Here is a 10,507-nt window from a genome sequence, read left to right as displayed (position 1 = left end):
AACTGCTCAAGCCTCTGCGTCATCAAGGAACCAACCAATCGCCGGAAGGGTTTCCCCAAAGGGACACCATCCTGACGTCACCTCAGTAACCAATCAGCAACGGAATTCCCTCAAGCAGCCAAACCAGGAAACTCAGCTTTTTAGCTGTCACCCAAAACGCAAGTAAACGAACAAAATCTTATCTCTGCTGAACTGGTGCCGAGCTAATTTAAGCAGTAAACATAAGACAAACCTCTGCTTTATGATTTTCTCAAGTCACAAGTAAGAGAACTGTAGCGAATATCTTGCTAAAACTTTGGGCTTTCCTCAGAACTCCGTTAACATAATTTTCATTCTTCAGAGACTGTATGTATGTGTGTGTGTATGTGTATGTCTTAGCTTAGGTCAATGTAATTTAGAATAGCCAATAAATTTTGTTTTCATTTATAAAGAATCATTGTCTGGTGTCGTATAATTTTAAAGTCAAACCTTGCCAAAGATCCTTGTTACCTAGCTCGTAGCTTATAACTTATCAAAACATGTATTAACCCGTGGCCAGGGAGAATACAGATATTAAAATTGTTAATATACACGGATGCTAACGTCTCGCTGGACGAACGGTAGATAAGGTGTAAATTATCAAATTTGGAATCAGTTCTAATCAGGTTGACTTCGAATATTCAGATCCGAGTCCTCTCAAAACCTGAATGAAATAATAATAATTAATTCCCTTACAAATGAGTTAATTTCTTACACAAGTGAAAGCAGAATGGAGAAATGGACAGGACAAACAATACAGAGTGATATTAAGAAGACAGAAGTGTCCAAGCCGGACAGTGAAGGGCAGCCGACAGGTAACAAGGTTTCTCTCAGGACTGAGATAAGACATTAAACCCAAGCTTTTAGTATATGTCCTTTAGCTATCCATCAGATTATCAGCAATGCGCACACAGGCTCGCATGTAGAGAAATTGAAAGAGGAAAAGGCCCAGAGATATCCGAAAGTCCATTAAAGTTGCTCTGACAGGTGGACAGAGTTTGTGTGGTTCAGTCCCAGGGGAACGACTCTAATGCGTGCTGTGGTGTGGCAGACTCATGTTATCACACAGAACATCTCTATCTGTCTCTCTGCTTTTCTCTCATTCTCTCCCTTTCCTTCTCTTCACTTCTCCAGGGAAATGGCCGGTTGGTTCGGGGCCTGAAATGAACTGGTCACAGTGACGAGTTCATCAACTTGGAGTTTCCTTGAGGACACACAGTTTTCTGGATACTTGGGAAAAAATTGTTGCATTATTTTTCATCTGAGGTGTATAGTGTATAGGGATGATATATCAGATTTTATTTTTATTATTAACATTATTTTTGAAAAATCTAAATTAATCAACAATGTGAATATTGTGATTGGCCAATAAGCTGACAATAGGCCAGTTTCACACTGCTGAATTGATTCCTAAATTAATGAGTCACATGAATTGGCTCTTTTTAGTAAATAAGAAAATGTTTTATGATTTTTAAATGTACACATTTTATTTAAATGTACAATTTTTCAATTTATAAATTTATCATTACATTTATTATGCTATCTCTACTTATCATCACTACAGATTTTCGAGTTGTCTATTTCAATGAATAATTCAATTTAATAAAACAGTACCTTCAAAACATTTCCCCATGTGTCATTTCTCATATATTAATATGATAAAAAATATTTTAATATAATATGTTAATTAGAAAATCTGTTAATATAAATATAAATAATATACAAATATTATTTTTTTTTAAAGCAAAAGGAAATAAACATCTTATTTGATAAATGTTAAAAAAACCTTAGGTTAAACATTTAATTAATATAAAAAAGAAATATAAATAAAAAGGTTATTTTTCTGTGACTGTGGCTCACTCAAACTTATTTAAAATGTATTACTATTTTATAATAATAATAATAATAATAATAATAATAATAAGTTATGAATATCAGAATTTCTTCTGTATATTTTCATATATTAAAATGCCTTATTGAAAAATATGTGTAGATAAATATCGCACTTTATGTGTTGTTATATTTGGGCATATTACATATTTAAATAACTTTTTTTTTAATTTAGTGAAAAGCATCATGGTTATTTTGAAATAAATAATGTCATTTTACTTGGATTAGTCATTTTCAGCTGGTTGAAATTACAGTTCTTCTGACTGTCAAAAATAACCATTTAAAACCATTTGAGGGAAAATGTATCATTGTATTTAAATGAATACAAGTAAATCCAGCCTTCATTCACGCGTAATTCAGGACATCAGCCTCACACTGTGACATCTGAGAGCGTTTATTCAAGCCGAGGGATCGCAGGGATCAATGACAGAAGAGCTAAAGTGTTACCGTAACACTGAATATAGCTCACTGGCTTCTCTTCGTAAACCAATCTGGCCGAATGATCCTGTTGAACAGACATGTTCCCTCAGCTACACTGATTTTGTGCAAAGGAGTTTGTCCTCATTAGCGCGCTCATTAATCTAGTGATTGCGTACTCTGTGGTCTCAGGAACCGTTTGTGAGAGATGTAAACAATGCAGGAGGATGATTATTTAATGGTCAATCATTGGGTTACTTATGAAGGGGTTGTGGGTCTGAGGAAAGGTGCACTGCATTACAACTTTAAAAGCAGCGACTGAAAGATACATGAGAGAAGCATTTAGGTTACAAATGATTATTACATCCCTGATGATCAATTGATGAGGCCTGCTTTTAACGTAATGTGTGTCACTGCTCTCTCTCTTTGTATGTGTGTGCTCACCTCGTAGTGTGCCACGCGCTGGGACTCAGAGATCAGCTGAGCGTTGCAGATGTTACAGTAGCTCTCCGTGAAGAGTCCTTCATCACCAGCTCTGGCAGACTTCATCTGATCAAACACACACACACACACACACACACACACACATAAAGAATGTTGAAACTCACAGAGCTCCTTTTTATCGCATTTATTTTGAGTTTAGACTGATTTGACTTATTTTCAAGTCAAGTCAATATTGGTTTATTGTAATTTTTCTGCAGTTAGGAAGTCCAAGGACACATTATTTTTCTCAAAGATGTAACATAAGACCTTGCATTGCAACAGCATGTGACAAATTACATAAATATGGCAATAAATAATGTGTATACACAGGGGCGCCTTAAGATAACCAAAGGCCCCTGGGCTACAGCATTACAGTAGGCCCCCCGACCCTAGAAAACCTCCTTTTTTCTTCTTTTTTTAAGCTTCCTAACAATTATTTGTCAAATTTCGTTTTTTGTCTTGTTAATATGCCATTTAACATTCACAACACTGTTCTACGTAAAATGTGATTATAAGCGAATATGCAAATTAATCTTTGCCACAAGGTGGTGCTTGTGGAACAGCAGAATTATAAAGCCGTTACATAAAGTAAACAGTACGTTATTAAGGGCATTATACGGAGGTAATATGAAAGAAAAATGCCATCAAAACTTTCCTGGCTGAAATATGAGTTTACAGGTATGATTTAAACACCATAAATCACACACAATATTAATTATTCATCATCAGTAGATCAAAACAACATGGCATGTTGGCATAAATGTGGGTTATTTGGTGATTGCTAAGTGTGTTTTTATTTTGAAACATGACATGCTCACGTTTAATTAGTTAAATCACAGCGTATAAAGTTTAATCACATTTAAGCAATAGGACAATTCCTATTTTTCCATTCCCAGATTTAAAATTGAGACTTTGAAGCAGCACTATTTATGGAACACAGATGACACACAGATTACATCCAAGCAAGTTACTGAACTCTCACTGTATGACATTACAGAACATTGTCCGGTCCAGTTCCTTTCACACAGCAGTGTTGTGTTTCTGTTAATCTGTGTGTTGACATAAAGATACTCTGGTACTGCGCTTATTTACTAGCGAATGCATTGTACATTCCGCTTACAGTATATCGATGGAACACGTGGAACATACCAACTATACAAACTGTGTGGGGAGGACCTAAACTAAGTCATTCACTATATAGGCTACTACAACCAGGGCGTCGCTGAAAATGAGTGTGCGCATTTGTTTAGAGAATGCTGTTGTCACTGCTGCAAACTCCCATATAAATAATTATTCAAAAAATATAATTTCCCTGCAGCCAGTGGGCCCACTTTCCAGTGTAGGCCCCTGGGCTTCAGCCCCTTGAAGCCCATGCATTAATGCACCCGTGTATACAGATGGAAACAAAGACATTAGAGCTCTCACTGCTGCTGGTCTTACATACTCAGGCAAGTCTGATTGGTTGTTTTTGAGTGATTTTGGCTACTGGTTACAGTGGTTAGCTGGTCAGTCTATAAGACCAGTTGACCTACCAGCTAAAATTGTTTTTTTTTTGTTGTTTTTTTTCTGTCTCTCCCCCAACAGTGATGTTACAAAACCTAGTAAGATTCGTCATTTTCTATGGAAACATAATTTTCTCACCATCCTGCAACCTCATATTTGTTATAGTTTAATGTTAGCATGTTGCTTAGTTATTGATTCTCTGAACTCTTTCCCCTCCATTGGTGTAATTTTCCATCATTTATGAGACAACGCTCCCCCACCATTGACAGAATTTTCTTGCTTTCTGTGCTTTCACAGTTATACAGTAGGAGGCGCTGTTACACATCTTCTGAAAGTGTACTGAATCTCTCAATCAGAACATGTGAAGAAGCAGAAACAGATTAAACAGCAAATAAATTAAAACTGCCTAACATTACTGAATGAAATATAGACCCAGGAACTGGTATTTGACTGTAGCTGCGTTTACATTACCCTTCAACTTGCACAAATTGAAATTGCGAATTGAATATACGCCCAATGGAAACACGTCAATTTTGCAAAAACTCCCATATATCGCAAAAAGGTTTTTGCGCTTGCAGAAGGTGGTTTTCAGGCAATTCGAAAAAGTATGACTATTTCACAAAACTGCAATGGAAACAGTACTGTCACATTTACAGATCACCTTGTGTGCGTAAAAGTCACATGATAATACTATAACCCCCAAGAAACACCTCATAAGTGGCCACTCTCGCCTGCTGCGCATTAAGGCTCCGACACGCTGTTTCTTTAAAGATACATGTCTTTGTCTCCTTCAATTAAAAATAATGACTAGTGCAGTGGCTGCGATATACGTAAACCTACCAACATTAATCATCATGACTTATCGCAAGAGGAAAAAATGCCATTTTAGTCACATAACATTGTTTAATGGAAACGCTGTCATTTTGCAATAGTTTCATTTGTTATAGCTGTCATCTATCAAATATTGTGTAAGTTTTGCGCAAATCTGTAATGTAAACGCACCTTGTGTAAGCTTTGTGGGTATTGATGGAAGTGACCTATTCCATCTGTGATTTGATCATCATTCTGAATCCGATACGGGCATAGTGTTTGACAAAAACTAATACTCAATATTTAAAATCATTAAACATCATTTTAATATTATTATATCATATTTCTGGGATTGCTTTATCCATGAATGATACGTGATGCTGTATTAGAATTTAGCTTAGGTTGTTTCTAAAACGCTGCATAACTTTTAGGAAAACGATTGCAGTGGGAACACGTCTATGACACCTTAAAATGTTGTCTATGCAGCTCACTATGTTTGGGAACAAAGCTGAAGTTTGCAGTTTCGTATTCTTTCCACTGAGGTAGAAAGCTATTTTTTACTGTGCGCTTAGAAAAGGTGTGAATGTTTGTCAGTCCTTGGCACAGGCTACTGTTTGCAAAGAGCTATGCAATGTGTAAACTGACCTGCTTTCCTCAAGGTCACGCATACATTGAGAATGTTACCAACATTATGGAAACATGGGATTATTTTACTCCCACTCTTTTATTAAAGAGAACAACAGATTTTGATTGATGGTTGAAAAGATATTTCACATTCCATTGTTCCTGTACATTGATGTTTTCTTACAAAGCCCATGAGTCAGAGGAAGAATTGGCATTTAGCATTTATCACAGAAGAAAACTAGGCGCAGGATTCCTCAAGAATGAATAAGAAATTAGAAGAAATCACCCATCAAACCAAATCCTCGATGTATAATTGAAAAGCAAAGTGTCGTAAGACTTCAACATCGCTCTTTTGCCATCTGTGAGTGAGGGTGATTCTGATGTGCAAAATCAATCATTCAGAGTGTTGCACTTGTGAAATTCAACTGTGGTTTAATCTTGATTCTTGAAGAGCCTGCATAAAGAGCTGAGGAGTTCAGGTGCAGTTAGTGTGCAAGGACTGATGGGTACACATCAACCTGACAGCATGTGTCACACCAATGACTCAGAGCGCCCAAGAATCTCCGATAAAGTCCAAAATTATCAGGCACTGAAGGAACACAGAGCACACAATCAGATATCAGATTTTCCTTATCATGACAGCTGAGAACATACTGGACCTTCTCTTCAGTATACTGTTGAATTTATGACTGTCATTGTTTGATTGCTTGAATCGAGCTGATCAATAATGTCTTACCTGTGCAAATCTTTGAAGATATTCAGGTGCACTAAATAGTTATAACACAGTATTTCAATGTAAAAACCCTATATGTTAGATGTGCTGGTATAGCATTTCACTATGCTACAATTAAGTACATTAAGTTAGCGTAATACATTTTTTTTTCTTTCAATGCAAATGATACTTGTTAATGCTTTTTTGTGTCAAAATTAACATTAGTATTATTGGCTATGTAAAACGTGGCACATTTTTAAGGATGCACCGATATCAAAATTCTGCCTCATACTGTTAAGTGCTAACTATTTTTATGATATTATATTCTAGAGTATTTTGTCAAATAAATGAAAAAAAAAATCATTTTAAGTGCTACCAAAGCAACTTTATTACAGCATTATAATGTACAGTATAAAAATGGACATTGATTTTAAAGGTTAACTTTGAGTGTCAGAAGAAAGTAAATATAATCTAAATACAAAAATAGATAAAAAAATGCACAATTAAATATGTAAGATTTGTCAATATTTGATATGATTTAATTTTGAGCGTGTTCATTTCCTATATTTTTACATTTAGTTAATTGATATGGTATCAATAGTTCATGCATCGCTAGAAAACTGATTTTGGTGTAATTTCTAATAAAAACGGCAGTAATATTTCATCAAATTATGGAGACGAGCATAATAACCGGACATACTGTATATGCAGACTCCAGAATACAGTTATTATTGTTAACTAAAACTAAAACTATTAAAAACATTTTTTTTTATTGAAATAAAGTGAAAATCAAATCAAATAAAATATAAATATTAAATGCAAACTTAGCTAAAACATTAGGCTGAAATAAGTTTAAGTAGAAGCACTAAAGTTACTACTGGAAATAAATAAAAACTGGAAAGGGAAAAATGGAAATATAAAAAACACAAATATTAATATTTATAAAGAACAAAAAATAATAGAAATGACAAAAGCGCATAAAGCACAAAATAATAAAATATTAAACTAAAATTTAAAAGAACACTGAAAATAAAAAAATCTAATTTTCCACGACATTCTAATTTATTGAGATGCACCTGTATATATGTGTGAGTGTGTAAGTGATCCATACACAGTTTAGTCAAGCACACTTTTAACAGTGCAGATGAGGAGACTGAGGTGTTTCTTGCATCCTCCACAATCTAGAGCAGCACTAGGAATCAGCCTGCAAGCTAGGTAAAATCCCATGCAAACTGCGTTCAGCACCAATTTTGTAGGCGCCATTACCTGATTTGCATAATTCCTTTATTTTATCTGGTGCTAAAACAATGCTGACAATGTGTGCAAATAAACAACATTATCAGCAAGCACAATTCATTCTTATTGAATTCCCCCCTCAAGAGTGTTGTTTGAGGCACTTAGTAGCAACTGAATGAGATAAACTTGAGCACACTCATATATTTCACTTTTAGTCTCTGATTTCAGATTTACCTGTCCCTAAACATAACAAAAAGAGCACAATGTGACTGGTCACTTTACATGTCAGTCTCTTTCTATGTTAGTGGTTCAAGCTGCAAAATTAATTAGATTTGGCCAGTAGTGAACCGTTTGGCAATGGGAGATTAATGACTGAACATTTACTTTCACTTCAAGGATGCTTTCCTCAACAAAGATGCCAGTTGTTAGAATATTGATTAAAATAATCTGGAAGGAAAATGATCCTGTGGCATAATAAAGTTAATTTCTGATTCACTCTGCGGTCTCATTAAAGACTTCTTTCTATCTGAACACCAAAAACAAGCCCTCCGTGTGCATTCAGACACAAAACCTGTTTCACACAATTTAATTTTCTGTGATTATAATTGTATTGTGACACATCAATGATCTCTCACAGCACCTCGATGATAGTCTAATTTAATATGCTTGAGATTTTATTTCCTTAGAACGACACAGAACACTTGTTCAGGCAGATGTTTTTTTCTTAGGGAAAGTCTTCAAAATGCACTTATCTTTGCCTTTCTATCAAGGACATGACTACAAAATGAATGAACTCTACACATCTTTGAGATTGAGATTGCTTAAATTGTGGGATACGACTGTAAGGTCGTATTATAATCATGTGATTTGAGATATTAATAGTGAAGACTATGTACATATTAAACTGTCCCATTATTTTCTAATTAAAATCTTTCAGAGGTGCAATATTCCTTTACTTAATACTACTACCATTGAGATGAGCCTGAACCAGTTTGTTCACTATATGAGAGTCGAAGAATCTACAGCACTGCTGTGTTCCACTCCTTGGTTTCCTATATAGTGAATCAATAGCCTATATCACGAACACGGACTCAGCACTAGAAAGTTCTTTCATCTACTAAACAGTGAGACACTGATGAATCAATTTCCTGCAACAAGATTGTGAACTAAGGATCTGACTGAGACACACCATTTATAAAGAGCAAGACCTTGTAGATAGATAGATAGATAGATAGATAGATAGAGGCCATCCAAGATGTAGATGAATTTGTTTTGTCATTGGAACAGATTTGGAGAAATTTAGCATTAAATCTCACTTACTTACTTACAAATGGATCCTCTGCAGTGAATGGGTGCCGTCAGAATGAGAGTCTTAACAGCTGATAAAAACATCACAATAATCAAGTAATCAACACGATTACAGTCCACCAATTAACAAATTGTGAAGCGAAAAGCTGTGTTTGCTTTCTTTAGTAAAAAAAAAAAATGTAATCTCCTCTGAATTAGGAGAGAAATATGCACAAATTGTAAACAAATATGTTGGAGAACAACAGGGGATATACCTTATTACTGGACGAAGTGTTATTATGAACTCATATTTTGGCCAGAAGTGATGGTTTAAATTTAAAATGTCTTGATGATGGATTTGTTTGTCACTTCACAAGATGTTGTTTGACCGACTACAGTCATGTGGATTACTTGTGGATTATTGTGATGTTTTTATCAGCTGTTTGGACTCTCATTCCGACGGCACCCATTCACTGCAGAGGATCCATTGGTGAGCAAGTGATGTAATGCTAAATTTCGCCAAATCTGTTCAGATGAAAAAACAAACTCATTTATATCTTGGATGACCTGAGCATGAATATATTTTCAGCAATTTTTCATTTTTGGGTGAACTATTCCTTTAAGCAAATATGTTGATCTTCACACCAACGTGATCTCATGATAATTCATATGTATTTCACATAAAATGTGGTTCTATAAAACGTACATTTACTTACGTTTTTACAGGCACTAAAATGTACAATACTTACGTATTTTCAGCATGTAAACGTACAAAACTGACGTATTGACGACACCTAAAAATGAATCCTTATGAGTATTGAAATCGCGGCATTAATTTTATTAGTTTTTAGTTGTCATATGAATTACCTTGTTTTCAGTTGCATTATTAAATTGTTTACTCATTTACTTATGAAATGATAACATTTCTTTTGTTGTGTGATTTCTGCTGCCAGCTCATTTCCAAGAATATGCCTACATAATGTTTTACATGACTTTAGCTTAAACCTTAAAATAAATAACATTTCTGCAATCGTTTAACCTTTACTTGTCATGTAATGTTTACTTTGATTGCCATGGGCCACAAAAGGCGTTTTCTCCACATGCTGTGACTGACAATAGAACTATAAAATACGCCAAAAACACAACATAATTACGAAATGAAACAATTTTATTAGTGCACTGTAATCCAAATCTTCCGAATCCATACGACTGTGAGGAAGAGACCCAAATCCAAGCCTTTTTTCGGCGATCTGCTTCTCCATCCCGAGCAGCGAGTCCAATGACCGTGAGCAGCAAAGCCCGCGCTGACTGATGCTCTCTTTACAAATTCAAATGTTGCCGCTTCAAACAGGTTCAAACGACAGGTTTTACAGCAGGATAATCGAACGTTCATTGGCTCTCGCCTGCATTCGTCACAGATTGCGACATGCCGGTGAGGTGTGTTTGAATGATGCGCGCGTGACTTCACGAGTTCACGGAGTGGATCGGGAAAATTATCTGGATAATATTTTCAGCGATTAACAACAT

The 10,507-nt window shown here is 35.3% G+C and overlaps 1 protein-coding gene across 2 annotated transcripts in view; it reads right to left on the bottom strand.

Moving 5' to 3' along the window:
* Nucleotides 1-10,507, bottom strand: part of LOC107665614 (zinc finger matrin-type protein 4) — a 112,129-nt gene that overhangs the window by 79,572 nt on the left and 22,050 nt on the right. For both annotated transcript variants that reach the window (XM_016456550.1, XM_016456549.1), the window contains exon 2: nucleotides 2,770-2,874. In XM_016456550.1, the coding sequence (XP_016312036.1) occupies nucleotides 2,770-2,874 (105 nt within the window). The remainder of the gene's footprint in view (nucleotides 1-2,769; nucleotides 2,875-10,507) is intronic.

Source organism: Sinocyclocheilus anshuiensis, unplaced genomic scaffold, assembly GCF_001515605.1.
Source record: "Sinocyclocheilus anshuiensis isolate Anshui unplaced genomic scaffold, SAMN03320099.WGS_v1.1 scaffold407, whole genome shotgun sequence".
Taxonomy (NCBI): domain Eukaryota; kingdom Metazoa; phylum Chordata; class Actinopteri; order Cypriniformes; family Cyprinidae; genus Sinocyclocheilus; species Sinocyclocheilus anshuiensis.
The sequence above is the reverse complement of the archived record's forward strand: the minus strand, read 5'-3'. Positions and strand labels throughout refer to the sequence as shown.